Source organism: Camponotus vicinus, unplaced genomic scaffold, assembly GCF_025532165.1.
Source record: "Camponotus vicinus isolate PSW18456_S1 unplaced genomic scaffold, iyCamVici1.0 SCAF_6, whole genome shotgun sequence".
NCBI lineage: Eukaryota > Metazoa > Arthropoda > Insecta > Hymenoptera > Formicidae > Camponotus > Camponotus vicinus.
The window spans coordinates 7,996,923-8,020,333 of NW_028141978.1; the positions used below are offsets into that span (position 1 = coordinate 7,996,923).

The window sequence follows — 23,411 nt, forward strand, 5'->3', positions numbered from 1 at the left end:
TAAAAATTATAGTGGTAAATATTATATAATAACGAGTAACAAAAATATTAAGTTTAATATTTCATCTATATATTTTAAGTTTAATACACATATTTGCTAAATTTAGTTAATACTGAATTTTAATATTAAGTAAAAATATTTATATATAATTAATTAATGTTATAAATATATACATATGTACATGTATATATATATATATATATATATATATATATATATATTTATATGTATATACATTATATATACATATATGTATTTATAATAAATATTATATAAATATAATTAACTATGTACAAATATTAAATTACAAAAATGCTAATATATGTAAAAATTACTTAAAATATAATTAAAAACAATTAATGAATTATTAACAATTATATGAAAATAATGATTAATTACATCAATTCATATATCTTATCCAAAACGATTATGCTACATTTTTCTTGGTTTCTAAACAGTTCGACACACTATAGATCTTTATATTTTTAGTTGGTAAAAAAAGATTGAAGAAATTCTGCCTGTCTTTTGATCTCCGACCGACGTATTTCTATCTTGTGGTCAATAACATAAAGAGTTGCAAAGAGATACCGGAAATCTTTAATCTCATTTCTGATAAATTTTTTTATCTGAAAAAAATGTTAACAAGTGTCATCAATAAATGATTTTTAATTGTCACAGTATTATACAGGCAGAGCTTCATTGACAGAATCATGGAACAAGGTATATAGAAGATTGTGTATAAAATATATAACATACAAATTGTGTGTTTTATTCGCTGTTACAAACTTCTATAGTAGGTATGGGAGCTAATATTGAATACTTTTTGATAATAAACTTATGTTCGCAAATTTATAGTTTCATTGTGATAACAAATAAAAAGTAATACTTTCAGTCTAGCACCTTGATGAAGACAACCCATCGAACGCTACTGGTAAGTGTGTAGCAGGATCCTGTACGAGCTATGGGCTAGTCGACTTATGGGGCCTATTTTCCTATACACTGATTGAATGGCAGAGGAAATGAAATAGAAATGTTTTGTTATATTTTTATTTTAAAATTATTGTTTTGTTTTATTTTAAAAAATGTTTCAACAATTGCTCAAAATGAGCAAATTTGTCGTATGCACAACATCGGACTATATTTCGAACATAATAAGTTTACTATCACAAAATTCAATTTTAGCATTTCTAATCAGCAAAAATATGTGTAACATCGACTTTGAAACAACATATTGTAAAAAATATATTTTATAATAAAAATTTAACGATAAATATCAAACTATGATTCATTAAAATTACCTCGCCCAATTGTTCCTCAGAATACACATTATTAATTATAACAGTTAATACCGCCATCTCATTGACTGTCCTGTAAGAATAAAATAATACATTTCAATAATTAATATGTACAATAAATTTTCGTATCTATGTATTTTCAATTATGAAACATCATTACCAGTAATAATATGTAAATTTTCTGAAATTATTTAATATGTCTTTAAGCATATATTTAGTATTTTTGGCAAGAGTAGAAAGAAAAATGTTAGCGATTAAGGCTTCAGTTCGCTCTACCGATTTGGATTGATTATAAGACAGATTGGTCATAAAATTATGCCGAAATGTTTCAAAACTAGCTGGTAATTTTTCTTCTATATAATTGAATATGATTTGAAAACTTTCACTGTAAGCTAAACATTCTAAAATTGTGTAATCAATCTCTTTCATGGAAAAATTAAGACTTCTATTCCATATAATACGATCTGGCGTTCTCAAACCGTTACAATATGTCCATCTCTTCCATCCAGGCGAAATTCTACAGAAAAATATCCAAAAAAGAAGTAAAAATATTCTAGCAAAATTGTACTAATTGTTCTAGTGTTACATAAATAATTTTTGACATAAGTGATAATAAATTTCTCAAACATACACCCCAGCAAACACCAAGTAACATTTATATAACTGTTATTTGATGTTTGCTGGGACAATATAAAAAAATATCCCTATGAAGAATCAAGTATTATAAGAAGAATTACTTGTATCTTGTAGGACTTATCAGATGCCATTCCAATTCCTGATAGGCCCATCTTATGCACGACATATCATCCATAATACATTTCCACTTTGCGAGTTCTTGCTTTAAACATTCAGTATGATCGTCATTGTTATTTTCGCTGACCAGATTCCATTTTAATGCAAGCGGTTTTCGCACTTCCTAAAAAAAGCATCATTTTATTCAATTTTTTCATATTATTTACAAGAACGAATATAATATATGTGCAAATATATATGTATTTTTACTAGATAATTATATTTTAATAAGTATATAGAAACTTTATAGCATGAACTATTACAATTTCCAAATTTACGGGTCGTTTATTCGAATAATTGTTTACATATTTTATATTATCTAAGTACATGCATTATTAACATGTACATATTACTCTGTGTACATTGATGTATATATCGATGAACTTGCTATATGATCTCCTTTTTTCGATGTTATACACAAATATGTCTTAAACGTACACATCACGCACAAAAACCGGTTTTAAAAATTTCAAATTGGTAAATATTCATTTTTTATAAAACGGATATTTACAAATAGATTAATATGTGCTATATAGAATGTGATAAAATTTAAATTTAAGTCAATTTGTAAAAAAAGTATTATGAAGTTTTTAATATCGCCACAAATATTTTATAACGGAAGAAAATTAATATAAAGCAAATAATTGTAATTGTATTCTATAATTTTCCAAAGTTAATTATAAATTATATCATTTATACTATAAATTTCACTATTATTCAATATTACTTATTTCAATATTAATATTACAAGAATATAGCAAAAGTTCAAAATTTAAAAAATGTAATTATTAAATTTAAAAATATAGGGGTCTTTTGAAATTAAATTTTTGACTTTTTCTGGCGAAGAAGGAGCTATATAATTAAGTTTATCTTTTTAATTTTCTACATGAATCTGATTCTTAAAGTATTATTTCATTATGATATATGAAATTACAATTATGATATGCAATTATGCATTGACTTAATAGAAAATTTCTTGATTTTATGTTTACCTTGAATTGAGGATAAAATTTTAAGAATGCTACAATATTTGACAAAAATTCAAATGCTTTGATCATAGGATACCATGCTATATAATCTTCCTCCTTTCGCAAATAATTAACGAGTTCCCAAAACACGGAGACTTCAAGTTTCTTCTCGATCGCAAAATAGAATGCGTCATCGATAATTTGCGCTCGATTGAGAACATGTATATTTCTGTATTCTTCAGAATTTAAGTATCGCGCAATTTTTCGCCAATTCTCGGTATCATAATTGACACGATAGTATCCTATTATAAAATAAATTGCTTCGTCGATTATTAGATATTTTAAAATTACATATATTGATTCAACATATTTCGAGATGTTAAAGATATTTTGATATTAAATGTATTATTATACTTAAAAATGTTTGTATTTTCTACTTTTGTGTGTGTGTGTATTAGATTTCATATGTTTCTTCGTTATTTTTAATTAAAACCTTATATATAATGATAATTTAATGATTTTGAAAAACTTTAATGTGTAAGAAATTTTTAACTTAAATTGATTTGATTGTTATCATAATGTTGACATTATACACAATATATGATAAATAATAAAAGTATTGATAAAATAATAGAAAAATTGTAAGATAGTCGAAAAATAAATATTTTACGAGATATTTTTTACGATTTATGTAAAATTTTGTCAACTTAAAGTAATCCTTTATCAATTTGAAATATCACATAAATTGTTCAATTTTTGACTATCTTACTCTTATAATTTTTTACGGAATATTGTGAGGAATCGATATATATATAGGCAAATAAAATATAAATTTATCATTCAATTTTTACCAGCTTGTTGTAAATTTAAAATGATCCATTGATTTTCCTCAAGAAAGAGTTCAATTTTTGAATTCGATGGTGTTAACCAAATATTTGTCCAAGTTATGATAAAATTGGACTTTGATTCCGTAGTATAAGTAATAGGTATATAATATAGTTTCTCATCCAACTTGTTGTGAAATTGTGCTGATATAGTTACAATATTATTAGAATAATTTCGCATCACCTCCAACACGGGGAAACATCTCTGCATGGCCCACGAATAAACTGTGTTTTTCACATTAAACTGATACTCGGAATCCCATTCATTTATGACACTTTGCATGGCATTCCATAAATTATCAGCAGTTTTTTCCATAAACTTAGTGTAACTGTAAGATTTAACATGATGGTAAATGTTAATAATGTTAAACACTATGTATAATCAGCATCATAAAAAAGAAAATAACAATTTACACAATTTTCTTCGTACTTATGTATATATAAAAAATTAAACTATTACTAACATAGAAATATTTAAACTTTACAATATAATTTTAATAAGCATAAATAATTATTTTAATTTTTATTAAAAAAATTAAAGTATTTTTATATTATCCGCAAGTTGGTAAAACTTGTTTCGCCAAAGATTGTTTAGTTTGAATTGTTTATAATTCGGAAACTGTAAATCTCTACCACTTATTCACTATAAAAAACTCGAAATGAAATTTATTCGAGAAAAATTTTTAAATATATAACAGGATATAAATGTGACTCTTAAAATATCCATATTTTTTAAAAAATAAAAGGATGTATATTGTCAAACTTATTATATGTATATTTAGATTTTCTCTTCCTATACAATATACATACATATATTACATTACAATATAATACTCACTGATTGTTTAAATATATGTTGAGAGCTTTTGAAAATTTGTCATGCGATAATATTTGTTCTAACATGCGCCATATAATGGAACCTACGATTATTGAAATTAAAAAAAAAATGATTTAATAAATTATAATTTAAAATACTTTTCGTAATACATAAGTTTTTAAATAGCATTTAATTAAAACTAAATTTGTAACAAAGTTTGCAACTAATTGTAACAATTATATAGCAAAAAATTAAGTATATGTAAAAACATTAATTTCAGTAGTAGATAGATATTTACAGTTATAATTTAAAAATTATATTGTGTAATTTAATAAAAACTATACAAAAAAGAGAAGTTAGCTTTTACTTTTACATTTTCTTTTAATACTGTCATTGCACGAAATATAATGAAATATGATAATAGTAAAGTTAAATTACAAATACATTTGTTTATAATTTACATATTTAACTTTTCATGAAATTAACTTTCAGATGTTTAAAATTTATTTATTCAATGTTATTTACATACCTTTGAAATGAGAAAGAGAAGGATATAAATAATTTCCCAGGTAACTATTATATTCTACAGCACAATTGATAACGACATAAGGGTTTAAGTCGAATAATTCGTGTTGAATTTGAACTACAAATAAATCCATTATCCGAGAATTTGGTAAAGCCTAAATGCAATTCAATATAATCAATCTATAATTAATGAAAAATAAAAGACTTAAGGTACATATACAAACTGGCTTTATTAAGTGCTTCTGTTAAAAATAATGATTGTTCTTTCTTCAATAATTTAAATATAAACACATACATTCCTTATATTTTATTAAATTTCTTTGTGTAGAATCATGAAAACTTAAAGAATTTTAAGAATTATATTTTTTTATGTTTAAGAAATAAAATGGGAGATTTATACAAATATTTAAATGTTTTCTGTTGTAAACTATTAATCGTTTTAACAGTGTATTCATGCATTAGAAATAAAGTAACCTTATCGATAATATCTGTTTGGAAAAATATAGCAAAACCTTCGTTTAACCATAATTGAAACCAATAAGATGGACACAATAGGTTTCCAATATATTTTTGTGTTATCCTACGTACTATTGAAGGTGCAATTATCATTTTGCGTGCGGTAGTATCCAATTCTTCATTATACATGATATCTATTTCTCTAAAAATCATTATACTAATATGTATACTGTATAAATGTATGAAAAGTATCGGATAATAATATAATTTTTTAATTAAATACCTTAACTTATTATATTATAGAATAAATATATCAATTTTTAATTACATATACTACCTGTAAAAGATGAATCCAAAGATATCTTTGACTCCGTCTTGTAAATTTGAGATTGCGACATGATCCACTTTATTTTCAGATGAAACAAGGGTCTCCTCAGCGACTTTCTTTGAATTATGCCAATATATATAATTTTTTAAGTACATAGTAATATGTTCAATAACATATAGCGCAAATTTTACATGTGGTATCAGTTGCGGTCTGCACCACATGCTAACAGTCTCAGTCAAGTTGATCCGATGAAAATCAAACACCATAAATGCTACATTATCTATGGAGATTAAAGCAGTCCTGTTAAAATATGTCCACACCATACCATCTTCTACCAATCTAGATTCTCGTATCGGCATATTCGACAAAGCTCTGTATTCTCGATAATGCTTTATGGAAATATCAAAAGTAATTCCTAATTCGGGCTTATTCCAAAACGGAAATATTTGCTGTTCTTTTGATTGGATACCTGTTGTGATTAACCACCTGCCACATTTTAACGATATGCTTTAAATAATGGTTAACTTTAGACAATTATAAGCGCAGAATGCGTAAAGATACAATTTGTTATTTCAATATCATTTCATGCGATTTCATATATTTTTTTACTTACTCTTGATCTCTGTTTATGTACGGAGTTCTGAAAGGGTTTTTTGCGATACTAATTGGAATTTCAACCTTTATGTATAGATTGTACATTCCAGGCAACAAGACATTTTCGCAATTGAACACGACTATATTGTTTTCATCATAATAATTTGTTGATATGTTTTTACAAACATTTATTTCACTGTTATTTTGCGTTAATTTCCACGTCCTTACATTATTTATTGGGTCCAGCATATGAAAACTTATATTTTGCGTTGCATGAATAATATAAATACTAATTGTGCAGTCGCAAGTGAAATAATCGTTGACTAATCTTAACTCCATGTTATAGTGTAATGGCATTATATAATTTGATAATTTATTGATTAATACACTGCGTCGTGCGCTTTCTGATGTTTTATCAATAGAAATTATTGTTGCCATTGTAGCAATGTATATTAGACTACTACTTAATAATAGTTTTATGAATGTCATGTTAAATTTCACTCGGATATCTATAAAAACGTTTCCTTATTAGAAACAAGGTACACAGAGTATGCAATTCAATTGACTTTTGTGTAAAAAAGCTTCAAGAAAATTTATATTAATTTTTAAGAAAATAAGATTTATATAAAGAAAGATACAACACAATACAATTTATTTATAAATAAAAGAAGTTATTAATAAAAAGTAATTATAACTTAATGAAATGTTATATTAGATATATTGAAAATGAATATTGGAAAACATAAAGAACATGTTTAGATAATTCCGAAAAGAACAAACAAAGTAAACAGTAATTTTATTTGTTTATTTCAAGTTTAGTTTTATCTTTATGATTTCTTCTAGTGCAATTACATATTTCTGTGTTTTTCATATTCTAGTATTCTATATATATATCAAGTTTTAAAAACTTTAATCTCTTTTTTACATATACATGTTAAATTTATAGAAGCATTAATGTATATGAGAAATGCAGAGATATTCTCAATATAGCCGGATATTATAAATGGATTGTATGTTTACTAACATGTTATCTTCAAAGTTTATATGTCTCTCCTAATATTAAGTGAGAGATGTATTAAAAACGAACGAACAATAAACATGTACCAAAATAAAATTATTTGAAACTTAATTGATATAACAATTCGGATCAAAATATATAAATATGAAAAAAAGACGATATTAGTATATGTCATGTCACATTCATTTTTTCGGACAAAATATTAATCTATTGCTCGTTCGTCATTCGCGTTCATTACATATTTAATTATAAATGTTCTATTTAAGTAACATTAGGAGAGAATTTTTGAGAAACATTGGCTTTAGGCATTCATTATAAAAAAAATATTTTAAAAATGAAATATAGATAACATTAAATATTTTTAATATAATTTTATAGCTATGGTGTGTGTAAATTTAAACGCATATAATAATATTATAACGTCAATAAATACTTGTCTTAGATTTCATATTTTCTATGTCAAAATATGATTAAATGATGTTATTACAATATACTTTTAAATATCTTCTTATTAGCTACATTATTTACAGAAAATAAAAATAATAATTGCAATATAGAAACATGTCTTTTGAAAATTGAAAAGGAATGTCTCTTTTAAGAAACAAAATAACTGCCTTATTATTCAACGTATTTTTATATACATATATTAAAAGAAAAGGACATTTATAAGTATTTTATTGTAAATTTATTTAAAGTCTTACTCTACTTGTTGAATCAGACGTTTAGTTAAGTTTAATTCCAAATTAACATTCAACAGCAATCTTACCGCTTCAAAAGACTGTTATAAACTGACGACACTGTCGGCATACCTGAGAGTAAATATACAAGATACATTGTGTGTGTGTATGTGTGTGTGTGTGTGTGTGTGTGTGCGCGCGCGCGCGCGCGCGTCTTGTAAATATTTTACACACACCTTGATTATATATGTATATAACATAGGAATATTTTACTTATCGATAAAAATTATATGTATATAATAATATGTATATATTTGTTTTTATATGCTGCCTTTTTGTATACATTCCTTGTATTCCGTTTTCATATTTAAAGTTTTTATTTGTAACAACCATTTTTCTGGTACGTTTGCAAGATAAAATTAATTGAGAAATCGCGTGTACATTCGATATATAAGATAGAAATATTCATTTTACTTTATATCTTTATCGTTTTTAGAAAATTCCAGAATTAATACAAAGTCTAGAAATGTACAATAAATAAAAAAAGAGTTGTCCATATCGTAAGAGTTGTCATTAAAATATTCGTATCATTAAAATATTTTACACTATATTTCCTATTTGGCATTAATTTGTACGCAAATTAATATATTCGATCATTTAATCGCTATAGAGGCTGAAAATCCACTTTTTCACATAGAATTGATTCTAAATTATTAATTATAGAAATTAGGGATAGCTTTCATCATGCATCGTCATGCATAGTAGCCACAAGATAGATTTATAAAATTTCGATTACAAATCAATTAGTCGTTATAATATAAAGCAATAGACAGTTAATCATGACATTGACGGAATGATTTACATGTCAGTAAAATTTTCAATAAATTTTAATTGCACATTTTCTGCTTTTAACTCAGAACAACTAAGTAATAAAATGATTGCAAATAATAGTATAAATATTCCCTTGCTTAAAAAATATGTTTATTTAATTTTTCGAATTTCTTAATGGTTTATTTTTTACAGTGAAACGACAAAGCAATAAATAGAGAATTTTTTTTATATTAATACATAGAAAACAATATTGACAGTAATTAAATTTCTTTATATCGTTTATTCCAGTACGCAAAAATTGTAGGATGGTTTAATATAAGATGTTGAAATGCTGAAAATGCTCGATAACATTTGATAAAGAATTTCACTTTATGACGCAATAAAATTTAGTTACGAATTTTTAATAAATATGTATAATATTTTTTTCATTTCTAAGCGCTTACTGCTGCTATTTTTCTATTCAGCTATGGCTCTGAAATATGTACTATGAAATTTCAAAATAGCTTTGTGAACATCGATAAATTTATACCAATATTATGAGATCACCTATCGATTATATGAGAAGAGAATAACAAAAATTATATTAATATTGAGAATGTTTACACATGTTAGCTTCTACTAAAAGAGCGAAGAATGCATCATAAAAAAACTGACAAATATAAAATATCGTAAAACAAAACAGACGATATCATCGAATAAAGTTTCCGAACATTTAAATTTATCCGACTCTACATGTATACATCTAAGACCATTCAAAAATAAAATTACCGGAAATATTGTTGAGTTCATATATTAATGTTCTTTTGCATGTTGGAAAAATGAGCGACAATTGGAATATTAATGTTATGGTTGAAATATTTGTCCCATACATTGACATATCCATCAATTCGAAAAACAACATTTCTCTCGCTATGATACTCCGAGGCGCGATGTCTATAATAGTATTTCTTTAATTCCGGAATGTTCAATTGCGAATTATAAAACCATCTGATTATATATTTCTTTATTATGGCGAATACAAATGATAAACGGATTACAAAAACAAGATAATGAGCATTCTTATTTAATATATGATAAAAATTAATTGCTTGCAATGATTATGAAAAATTGATTGTATTCTATGTTATTTCTTATTTTAATTTCATGAGCAATAAACGGGTCAACAAAATGGCTGTTTATTTTGATGTTGTACTTCTTGGCAGTGTTCCTTCAGCAAGGAAGAAAAATTAAAGGAATCTTAATTTACATTTCTCCATTCTTTGTTGATAACTTCTTTATTTCAAAGATGTGAGGAATATTTGTCGTCTTTCAATTTGGTCCATTTTAATTGAAGATTAAAATTTATAGATTTAAAGAGCAGGAAACAAATCATCAATAGATCATCAATATTTATAATGAATTAACCACACACAACTTTGAATTCGGATAAGTGTTACTGCTTTGGTCGATTATTGAAAAATACACGATAGATGCAGTATTAATAACATATTTAATTGAGCTTCCTATATAGGGCTAAATACTTTCGTATTATATAAGCATAGATTAAGAAGAACATCATTTACAAAGATTATAAAGTGTAATTATTTATCTACTTCTTACTCTTGGATTAAATTACAAATTATAATGGTAAATATTATATAATAACGAATAAAAATATTAAGTTTGATTTTTCATCTATATATTTTAAGTTTAATACACATATTTGCTAAATTTAGTTAATACTGAATTTTAATATTAAATAAAATATTTTAATATAATTAATTAATGTTATAAATATATATATGTACATGTGTATATATATAAATATATATGTATATACATTATATATTCTTTTTTGTATTTACAATAAATATTATATAAATATAATTAATTATATACAAATATTAAATTACAAAAAAGCCAATATATGTAAAAATTACTTAAAATATAGTTAAAAACAATTAAAGAATTATTAACAATTATATGAAAATAGTGATTAATTACATCAATATATCTTATCCAAAACGATTATGCTACATTTTTGGTTTCTAAACAGTTCGACATACTATAGATCTTTATATTTTTACTTGGTAAACAAAGATTGAAGAAATTCTGTCTGTCTTTTGATCTCCGACCGGCGTATTTCTATCTTGTGGTCAATAACATAAAGAGTTTCAAAGGGATACCTGGATTCTCTAATCTCATTTCTGATGAATTTTTTTATCTAAAAAAAATTTTAACAAGTCATCAATAAATTATTTGTTAATTGTCGCATTATCATACAGGCAGAGCTTCATTGACAGAGAGCATTATTGATAGAATTATGGAACAAAGTATGTAAAAGATTGTGTATAAAATATATTATATACAAATTGTGTGTTTTATTCTGTTACAAACTTCTATAGTAGGTAGCTAATATTGAATACTTTTTGATAATAAACTTATGTTCGCAAATTTATAGTTTCATTGTGATAGCAAATAAAAAGTGATACTTTTAGTCTAGCGCCTTGATGAAGACAATCCATCGAACGCTATTGGTACGTGTGTAGCAGTAATCCTGCTGCACGAGCTGTGGGCTAGTGGGGCCTCGACTTATGGGGCCTATTTTCCTATACACTGATTGAATGGCAGAGGAAGTGAAATAGAAATGTTTTGTTATATTTTTATTTTAAAATTATTGTTTTGTTTTATTTTAAAAAATGTTTCAACAATTGCTCAAAATGAGCAAATTTGTCGTATGCACAACATCGGACTATATTTCGAACATAATAAGTTTACTATCACAAAATTCAATTTTAGCATTTCTAATCAGCAAAAATATGTGTAACATCGACTTTGAAACAACAAACAAATATATATCAAACTATGATTCATTAAAATTACCTCGCCCAATTGTTTCTCAGAATACACATTATTAATTATAACAGTTAATACCGCCATCTCATTGACTGTCCTGTAAGAACAAAATAATACATTTCAATAATTAATATGTACAATAAATTTTCGTATCTATGTATTTTCAATTATGAAACATCATTACCAGTAATAATATGTAAATTTTCTGAAATTATTTAATATGTCTTTAAGCATATATTTAGTATTTTTGGCAAGAGTAGAAAGAAAAATGTTAGCAATTAAGGCTTCAGTTCGCTCTATCGATTTGGATTGATTATAAGATAGATTGGTCATAAAAATATGCCTAAATGTTTCAATACTAGCTGGTAATTTTTCCTCTAAATAATTGAATATGATTTGAAAACTTTCGCTGTAAGATAAACATTCTAAAATTGTGTAATCAATCTCTTCCACGGAAAAATGAAAAGTTCTATTCCATGTACTAAAACTTGATAGTTTCAAACCATTACAATATGTCCATCTCTTCCATCCAGGCGAAAGTCTACAAAAGAAAATCCAGAAAAGAAGTAAAAATATTCTAGCAAAATTGTGCTAATTGTTCTAGTGTTACATAAATAATTTTTGACGTAAAGTCATAACTAATTCCTTAAACATGCACATATAACAAATACTGCTATAAAGAATCAAGTATTATAAGAAAAATTACTTGTTTTTTTTCAGATCTATCAGATGCCATTGCAATTGTTGATATGCTTTTACTCTACATAGGACATCATGCATAACACATTTCCATTTTGCGAGTTCTTGCTTTAAACATTCAGTATGATCATTGCTATCTTCGCTGAACAGATTCCATTCTAATTCAAGCGGCTTTTGCACTTCCTAAAAAAAAAACATTTTTTAATTTAATTTTTTTCATATTATTTACAAAAACGAATATAATATATCTGCAAATATATATATATATATATGTATATGTAATATATATATATGTAAATATGTATTTTTAGATAATTTTATTTTAATAAGTATATGAAACTTTATAGCATGAATTATTACAATTTCCAAATTTACCGATCATTTATTCGAATAATTGTTTACATATTTTATATCATCTAAATACATGCATTATTAACATGTATATATTGCTCTGTATACATTGATGTGCCGATCGATGAATTTGCTATACGATCCTTTTTTTCCAATGTTATATATCACAAACAAATATGTTTTAAATGTTGCATATCACACAAAAATATCGGTTTTATAAATTTCAAAATTGTAAATTTTTATATTTCAAGAACAGATATTTACAAATAGATAAATATGTGTTGTATATAATGTGATAAAATTGAAAATATAAGTAAATTTCTATAAAATATTTTATAAAGTTTTTAATATCGCCACAAATATTTTATAACGGAAGAAAATTAATATAAAGAAAATAATTGTAATTGTATTCTATAATTTTCTAAAATTAAATATAAATTATACCATTTATATTATAAATTCCACAATATTAATATTACAGTAAAATAGCAATTCAAAAGTTTGTAATCTAAGAAAATGTAATTATTAAATTGAAAAACATAAGTGTCTTTTGGCATAATAGAAAATTTCTTGATTTTGTGTTTACCTTGAATTGAGGATAAAATTCAATGAATGCTATAATATTTGATATAAATTCAAATGCTTTGATCATAGGATACCATGCTATATAATCTTGCTCTTTTCGTAAATAAATAGCAAGTTCCCAAAATACGGAGAATTCAAGTTTCTTCTCGATCGCAAAATAGAATGCGTCATCGATAATTTGCGCTCGATTGAGAACATGTATATTTCTGTATTCTTCAGAATTTAAGTATCGCGCAATTTTTCGCCAATTCTCGGTATCATAATTGACGCGATAGTATCCTATTATAAAACAAATTGCTTTTATCGATTATTGGGTACTTTGAAATTACATATATTAATTCAACATATTTTGAAATGTTAAAAATATTTCGATATTAAATGTATTATTATATTTAAAGATGTTTTTGTTTTCTATTCTTATATGTGTGTGTGTTAGATTTGATATGTTTCTTCATTATTTTTAATTAAAACCTCACATATGATAATTCAATAATTTTGAAAAACTTTAATACTAGAAATTTTGTTTGAACGTAAATTGGTTTGACTATAATCACAATGTTGAAATTATACATATAATGTGATAGATAATAAAAAAGTTTATCATTCATTTTTTACCAGCTTGTTGTAAGTTTAAAATGATCCATTGATCTTTCTCAACAAAGAGTTCAATTTTTGAATTCGATGGTATTAACCAAATATTTAACCAAGTTATGATAAAATTGGACTTCGATTCCGTAGTATAAGTAATAGGTATATAATATTGTTTCTCATCCAACTTGTTGTGAAACAGTGCTGATATAGTTACAATATTATTAGAATAATTTCGCATCACCTCCAATATGGGAAAACATCTCTGCATAACCCACGAATATACCATACTCTTTACATTAAACTGATACTTATAATCTAATTCATTTATGATAGTTTGCATAACATTCCATAAATTATCGGAAGTTGTTTCCAAAGGCTTAGCATGTCTATAAAATTTAACATTGTGGCAATAATATTAAACATTGTGTATAATTGATCAGCATCATAAAAAAAAATCATAATTTGCGTAATTTATAGTTACACATTTTAATGTTATAATGTAAGTCTCATAGAAATATAAAAATTTGTTAATTTTAAATTATAATTTAATATGTAATACACTCGTCAACAAAATTATTGCATAGGTAATTTCATGTCAACTTTTCGCTTAACTTCAAATAAGTATAACTCCGTCAATAATGGTAGCATTTGAAAATTATTTTTCATTTTCAAGCTTAAAGCCTCTATTTTAAAAATCATTTGTCAGATTTAGAATTTATCCTCCCCCTCCTCTCGTCATCTACTTAAAAGTAAGGACGTGTTTCGTCTCCAAAATATTGCATAATTTGACGCACGAGATGGAATAAATTTTTTTCGCAAATTTTATGATAATCATCGTGTGTTGGAGGACGGAAATGTGGAAATAATCACAGCGCTAAATCAAATATGGAATGAAATTTCTCAGGCAATAATTAGAGCAATAATATGCGTGAGCGTTTGCAAGAGATTATCCGAAGATGAGGCGGCAATACACATTTTTAAATGTGAACATTTCCACATTTCTCCAACACACACACGCAGACACACATACACACACACGATGCGCCAAATCCGACCAGCAACCTCTTCGTGATGCGCATCAGGTAATGCTAATGTTGCGGTAAATGAACAAAAATATATATACGTAACTTTGATGTGTCGTAATTTCTCGAAAAGAAATCGTACAAACTTTATTATTTTTTTAATTCATAGATAAAAATCCATATTTTACAATGATTATCATGAAATTTGCGAAAAAAATTTATTCCACAGCGTGGAATGCGTCAAATTATGCAATTTTTTTGGAGACGAAACACGTCCTTACTTTTAAAGATATGACGAGAGGGATGGGGAGGATAAATTCGAAATCTGACAAATGATTTTTAAAATAAAGGCTTTAAGCTAAAGAATAAAAAAAAATTTCAATTTTACGACCATTTTTGACATTGTATTTATTTGAAGTTATGCGAAAATTTAACATGAAATTACCTATGCGATAATTTTGTTGACGAGTATATATATATATATATATATATATATATATATATATATATATTTTTTTTTTTTTTCTGTTGTAATATAACATCTATAATTTTATTAATGATTAAAGCTAATTTACCTTGACTGAATAAATAATTAATAATAATGGTTTTATAAGTTTAATTTTAATTTTAATACTGTAATTTTATACTATCCATACGTTTGTATGTTACTTGGTTTTTGAAATATTATATAATTTACATTTGAAATATTACATAATTTGCATTACACAGTAATTGTTTGTAATTTAAAAATGATTAAACTGTACTTTACTTCTTAAGAAAAACTCAAGTTGAAATTCACTCGAGAAACATTCATAAATAAAAAAAACAGCGTAAATCTGAAACTCTTCAAATATATATCTCTTTTAAACAATAAAGAAAGAAAACATATTGTCAAATTTATTATATATTTCGGTTTTCCTTTTTACTACGATGTATTTATATTATTATATTACAATATATTATACTCACTGGTTGTTCAAATATATGTTGATACTTTTTGAAAATATACTACGCGACAATGTTCGTTCTAACATGCGCCATATGATGGAGCCTATAATGATACAAATAAAAAAATGATTTATAATATATTTAAAATGCTCCTATTGTGCATTGCTTATAAGTTCGTTACATAAATAAATCTGAAATTAAAATTAAGTAACAAAGTTTGCGTATTTAAACCTATCTAACAAAAGTTAAAAAAATATTAAGTATATTTCAATAAAAAACAAGCAAAAAAATATAATAATTATAACAGATAGAAAGTATAAACGATTAGATAAATTTTATAAATTTTATTTACCTAAAATTTTTTTTGGTCGTGATAGTGATAGCATTACATTATAAAAAAGTAAAAGATATAAGAAGAAAGAAGAGAGGTAAATACATATATAACAAGATTAAAAATTAAAAAGGAAAAAAATAAAATTAGAAAAAGTGAAAACAGACATAAAAATATGTACGATAATTTTTAATTATTTTGTTTATATATTCTAACTAAGATATCGAATCAGCTGTTTCTTAAAGGGAATGAGCGTTTGAATAAAAAAAATCAATCTTATCTGAATATCTTTTTGTTGACAAACTATTAATAGACGTATATCTACCATATACAAGCATTTCGATGAAACACCCATGAAAAAACAAGCTCAGCTGAGATGCATTCAGAATATGCCAATTGAGTAACATTAAGTTATCGAAACAATCAGTACAATCATTTATAACTTTATATAAAAATGTGAGACCAAAAAGAAAGTCTTCTATTATGTAGCTACATATAGCATTCAATTTAGTTCATTATAGGCATAATCATGACAAGTGCCATGATGCCCATAGACGTATTTAAAAAAAAACACATATTTTATGAAAGATATTGAACACATTCTCAATCAAAATGCTATACTGATAAGAAGACTATAATAGAAGTAAAATTTATGGAGATGAATTACCGCACAATAAAATAATTTAATAATATTGACATTAATGAACTATTTACATACTCAAAAAATAAAGATTAGTTTCTGAAATACAGTAATTACAATTGTTCGAATATATCTTGGAAGAATCTGTTTATAATTAAATATATTTAAATGATTTAATAAGTTAAATCATTGTACAAAATCATATTTATGTCTTTTCATATTTTTTGCAATTGTAACATGTGCAATTGTAACATGTTATAATTGGAAACAATATAAGGAAATAGGTCTTAAGTGTTTGATATAATTTTCTTATTGTTATAGCAAGAATTAATTTGTAATAAAATATTATAATAAAATAATAATAAATAAGTAAATAATATAAATAAATAGTAAATAAATAAGTTGCGAACTACAAATAACTTTGTTTATAATTGATTCTTCTGATTTCTTTATGATATTGATTTCTTTATAATATTGAATCATAGCTTATTTGTTTATTTATACAATGTTATATGTACATACCTTTAACACGAGAAAGAAAAGTGTATAGATAATTTTCAGTATCATCTTCATATTCTGTAGAACTTAAATTGACATAAATATTGAAATCAAGTAATTCATGTTGAATTTGAACTATAAACAAATACATCATCCGAAAATCTGGCACAGTCTAAAAGTAGAATTCGAGTAAAATTAATCGAAAAAAAGAAGCTGTTAAGACACATATAAAAAATCATAATCAATCGCTGCTAAACATAATTTATAATATTTTGTACATTATAAAGTTTAAAGCTATAGCAAAGCGTGTTTTTATATTTAAGTGTGTCATGTACATAGACTTCGCGTTTGGCTAAAAAGTTGAACAAATTTTAGAAGGAGACAGCATGCTTTCGTGGTGTTAGTTTCTCTGTCTATCAATAACAAGAGTGGGGCAAAAATTTAATATGGCCATTACATTTGACATATGCCTTGATCGATTTCTTTCCCCCATCACGCGTCCTTAGACAAAGAAGAAACTATTATTAAAATAAGCTCTCTCTTTCTAAAATTTGACGTTGCTGAAACAATGGAGAAAGTGGGAACGCGCGGTCTATATTATACGTCTATGTTCATGGTTTAAAAAAAGTAAATGTTCTTATAATTACATAAAAAATAAATTTATAAGATTTTTGTTTAATAATTTTAGGTTAGAAATTACTCTTTAATAATTTTAACAATTAAGGATTAAAAGGCTTTATATAAATAACAATGTGAATAACACAAATTTAAATTTCACAGCAAAGAAGAGCCAGACGTATAGTGTTATATATAATAGTATGTTACATATGATAATTTTTTCAAAATTAATTTTTTGATGAAATTGATTAATTGTATACGGCGCACAAATTTTTCTTGATCCATGTACCAAATGTACAATTAAGTCCTAGGTAAATCTTTACTTTAACTTACTCACCTCCAATGACTTTGACCTTGACATATATTGTCAAGGTTATTACCCTGAGTGACCTCCAAAAAGTTTTAGCCGTCGGTCATTGTTTATTACAAAGTTATAAACAAATAAAGTTTGTCGAATTATATGGATACAATGGATACATCGCTTAGCATAGAAAATTAGAAACCCATGAGAGGTCCATCAGAAATGTATGTGTACACATACACAAATGCACACGCACACACACACACACGCGCGCGCGCGCGGGGGGTGCAAGGGGGCCTTCGGCCCCCCCTCCCGCACCACCCCGCCGGTAGGCTAGGTGGACGTTGCTTTGTTACAATGGACAGATGTTGTAAGTTATAAAACGAGGCCCCCGCGCGCGTGTGTGTGTGTGCGTCTTGTGTGTGTACACATACGTTTCTGATGGACCTCTCATGGGTTTGTAATTTTTTCATAAGCAACATGTTCACTATTTGACAACTTTGAATATACTGAATGTTTGATATACTGCGAAGCACTGTGTAATAACATGTTTATATATTTCTGATTTAGCTTACTTATTTCACTTGTGATAGAGATACTGTTGTTTTGATATTTCTTTTTTATTTTGCCTAAATAATTTATTAAATATTTGTTATTAAAAATACAAAATAATTAAATAAACGTATATTTCTTATAAATACATTTTATTAAGTACGTAATATGTTCGAAAATTACGTGAAATTCATGAAACTTTATTTGTTTATAACTTTTTAATAAACAATGACCGACGGCTAAAACTTTTTGGAGGTCACTCAGGGTAGTGATCTTGACAACATAGGTCAAGGTCAAAGTCATTAGAGATGGGTAAGTTAAAGTAAAGATTTACCAAGTCTTAATCCGAGATTTTTCATAAATCCCTCTTTACACTTCTAAGGAAACATCGGGGAGAAAAATGACGGGTTGGATCGAGAATCGAACCCGAATTTTTCGCTTGCCGGACGATTGCTTTTACCCCCGACTAAGTTATTCAGACTTTATACTTCTACCTCGATATTTCTCATTTTGCTTACAAATATCTATTACTAATCATTATAATTAACACCATGTTTCGGCCAAGCGTATGGCGCACTCTCATTCGCGTCTGACTCCTATTTGTTATAAAATTAAAATTTTTGTTAATAATGTTAGTTTTGGTAAAACTTTAGAAAAAGACACCAGGGTCGAATCGTCTTGATCTTGACATATGTTGTCAAGGTTACTGTTCTGAGTAACATTCGAAAGATTTTAGCCGTCACTCGATGCTTATTAAAAAGTTATTAACAAAAGCGTATATGTATACAACATGCGACTATACGAATTTTTAAGCAATGTTGATGTGACTTCTAAGAAAGTCAAGGTTATTTTAACTTTCTATGTAAAGCGAGGTTCACCGCACGCCACCCGTGAGTCAGCGCGAAACGAGGTCTATTATTGTATGGTTCCACATGGATTTGCAACTTTCCATGCAAAACGAGGTCTACCCTATACTACTTCTGAGACAGTGCGAGATCTATGGTTCCCCGTTTCTCATGGAAATTTGCAAACCTATGTGGAAATGTACAATAATGGACCTCGTTTCGCGCCGACTCAGAGGTGGTGTGGGGGTAGACCTCGTTTCGCATGGAAAGTTGCAAACCCATGTGGAACCATACAATATAGGCCTCGTTTCGCGCTGACTCAGAGGTGATGTGGAGTGGACCTCGTTTTGCATAGAAAGTTAAAGTAACCTTGATCTTTTTAGAAGTCAAATCAACATTGCTTAGAAATTCATATAGTCGCATGTTGCATATAATTCGTGGAAATTCTTTTTGTTAATAACTTTTTAATAAACAACGAGCGACGACTAAAATCTTTTGAATGTTACTCAAGACAGTGACTTTGACAACATATGGCAAGGCCAAGACGATTCGAGTCAGGTGTCTTTCTCTAAAGTTTTACATTTGAATTAGCATATTTTTCAATTGAAAAAATATCCAAAAAAATTTACGCAAATATTCAAGAATTTTCTGTATACATTGTTGTACTATTAATTACTTTGACTGCATTTTCAAAAATAGAATTAAAGATAAAATTACCTCATGGATAATATATGCTTGGAAAAAAACAATAAAGCCTTCATTTAACCATATATGAAACCAATAAGATGGATTGAATAGGTTGCCAACATATTTTTGTATCATCCTACGTACTACTAAGGGTGCAATTATCATTTTGCGTGCTATAGTATCGAATTCTTCATTATACATGATATCTGTTTCTCTAAAAATTATTATACTAATATGTATGCTGTATGAATGTATGAAAAATTTTAGATATATTAATATAAATTTTTATTTAAATACATTAGATTGTTATTAAATTATTATATAATATATATTTATTTTTAATTATATGTGTATATTACCTGTGAAAGACGAATCCCAAAATATGTTTGACTTCATCTTGTAAATTCGGGATTGCGATATGATCTACTTTGCTCTCAGATAAAACAGTAGTCCACTCAAGGAATCTCTTCGAATTATTCCAATAATTTCTCAAGTACATAGTAATACTTTTAATAATATATGACGCAAATTTTATATACGGTATCGATTGCGGTCTGCACCACATGCTAATGGTATCAGTCATTTTGAATCGATGAAAATCAAACAACACAAATGCTATATTATCTATAGAATTCACAACAGTTTTGTTAAAATATGTCCATATTTCATCGTACAACAGTTCAGACGATTCTCCTATCGGCATATTCGACAAAACTTTATAACTTCGATGATGTTTTATGGAAATATCAAAAGTAATTCCTAATTTTAGCTCGTTCCAAAACGGAAATAATTGCTGCTTTCTTGTTGGGATACCCGTTATGATTAACAACCTGCCACATTTTAACGATATGTAAATAATGACTAATGTTAGACAATTATAAGCGTAAATGCAAAAATATACACAATTTGCTTTTGATATTTTAATATATTCTTCTACTTACCCTTTATCTCCATTTTCGTTTATGTAAGGAATCCCGAAAGACTCTCTTACTATATTAATCGGAATATGGGACCGTATATGCAGATTGTATATTCCTGGCAATATGGTAGCATTGAAATGGTAGATAACAATATTGGTTTCATAATCTGCTGTTGTTGATAATAGTTCAGAAATGTTTCCACTGGGAATTTGCTTTAATTCCCAACTCATTAATGATATCGATTTTATTATTGAATTCGATAGATGAAAACTTATATGTTGTGTTGCATATATGATATAAATAGTGATTACATATTCACCCGCCAAGTGATAGTGGGTGAAATTTAACTTTATATTATAATGCAATGGATATATATTATCAGATAAATTGTAATTTAACGCATTGCATTGCACGATATCCGATTCTTTATCGGTAGGATCCTTCACTGCTATTGTAGCAATGTATATTATACTACTACTCAATAATAGTTTTAATAATCTCATGTTAAATTTCTTTCAGGTATCTATATAAATCATTTCTGTTATTAGAAACATATATACAAGAAATATATACAAACGTAATGTTAAATACAAATATAAATATGATAAAATTTAAAAATATAAACTTATTGAAGAACGTACATTAGGTAATTCTGAAAAGGGGAAAACACATTAATCATAATTTTTATTTCTCTGAAATTCAATTACTTTCAAGATTTCTTCTTACATATTTTTATATTTTGCGTTTTATGGCAACTGACTTTTGTACGTGATGAAATTTGTATATTTACTAACGTGTTACTTTCAAAGTGTGTTTGTTTCAACCTTAAGAGAGTGATGTATTAAAATCCAACGAAGAATAAACGAACAATAAACCGATATTAAATTTATTAAAAATTTTGTTTATATAGTTATTCGGATCAAACTTTTAACATAAAAATGTTAAAAATAACTTTGTTAGGTTAGGTTAGGTTTGTCATAGAATAAATTTATTCGAATAAAATATTAACTTATTGCACGATCTTTATTCTTATTAGTTATATATATTTAAATTATCATATTCTATTTATATAACTTTTTTTAGAGATTATTTATTATTAACTTTATAGAATATATATTCTAAATATTTATTTAAAAAAATTTGTTTCAAAACAAAATATAAATAGTACTAAATATTTTTGAGATAATTTTATAGTTGCACTGAAAAGTAGAACATACACATACTTCATAACATCAAAAAAGTTGCCTGTATTTTATATTTTCTGTATGTCAAGGTGGTCAAATTATGCTGTTACATGTCTAAATATATTGTTAGCTAGCATATATGGAAGGAATGAAAATAGTATTTGCAATAAATAAATATATTCAACCGAAAGTAGAAATGTCTCTTTTAAGAAATAAAATAGTTGATTGTTATTCCACACATTCTTACTCCATATGTATACATTCAAAGAAAAAGAAATGTAGAAGTGGAATATTTTGTTGAATATTTAATTAATGTCTTACCCTATTTGTTGAACTCACAATTATAGGTTTAATATCAAAAGCATGAACAGTCAATCTGCGATCTTATAGCTTCAAGAAGCTATCATAAACTGACGGCGCTAACATGTTACAGATACGGCATACCAGATAATAAACAGGTAATGTACATAGTATTATATAGATATCGCCTTGGTTATACATAACACAGGAGTATGTTACTCATCGATAGAAGTCAATTCGTATATATTTATTTAGTCTTTGTATTCTTTTATATTCCTTGTTTTTATATTTAAAACTTCCCTTTGTAAGAACAATTTTT

At 26.1% G+C, this 23,411-nt stretch overlaps 2 protein-coding genes across 2 annotated transcripts; both read right to left on the reverse strand.

Moving 5' to 3' along the window:
* Nucleotides 1-426: 426 nt before the first annotated feature.
* Nucleotides 427-7,160, reverse strand: LOC145973329 (aminopeptidase N-like). The gene is made up of 11 exons (XM_083102608.1): nt 6,679-7,160; nt 6,075-6,551; nt 5,756-5,939; nt 5,286-5,436; nt 4,778-4,859; nt 3,907-4,268; nt 3,080-3,357; nt 2,033-2,211; nt 1,456-1,812; nt 1,299-1,368; nt 427-626 (listed from the first exon to the last, which is right to left on the reverse strand). Exons 1-11 carry the CDS (start codon nt 7,146-7,148, stop codon nt 486-488), a joined length of 2,751 nt encoding a protein of 916 aa, XP_082958734.1. The 5' UTR covers nt 7,149-7,160; the 3' UTR covers nt 427-485.
* A 4,008-nt stretch (nt 7,161-11,168) lies between these two features.
* LOC145972907 (aminopeptidase N-like) lies at nt 11,169-22,114 on the reverse strand. The gene is made up of 11 exons (XM_083101950.1): nt 21,630-22,114; nt 21,048-21,518; nt 20,719-20,902; nt 17,710-17,857; nt 16,238-16,319; nt 14,271-14,632; nt 13,657-13,934; nt 12,727-12,902; nt 12,205-12,561; nt 12,048-12,117; nt 11,169-11,388 (listed from the first exon to the last, which is right to left on the reverse strand). Exons 1-11 carry the CDS (start codon nt 22,109-22,111, stop codon nt 11,248-11,250), a joined length of 2,751 nt encoding a protein of 916 aa, XP_082958076.1. The 5' UTR covers nt 22,112-22,114; the 3' UTR covers nt 11,169-11,247.
* Between the last annotated feature and the right edge of the window lie 1,297 nt (nt 22,115-23,411).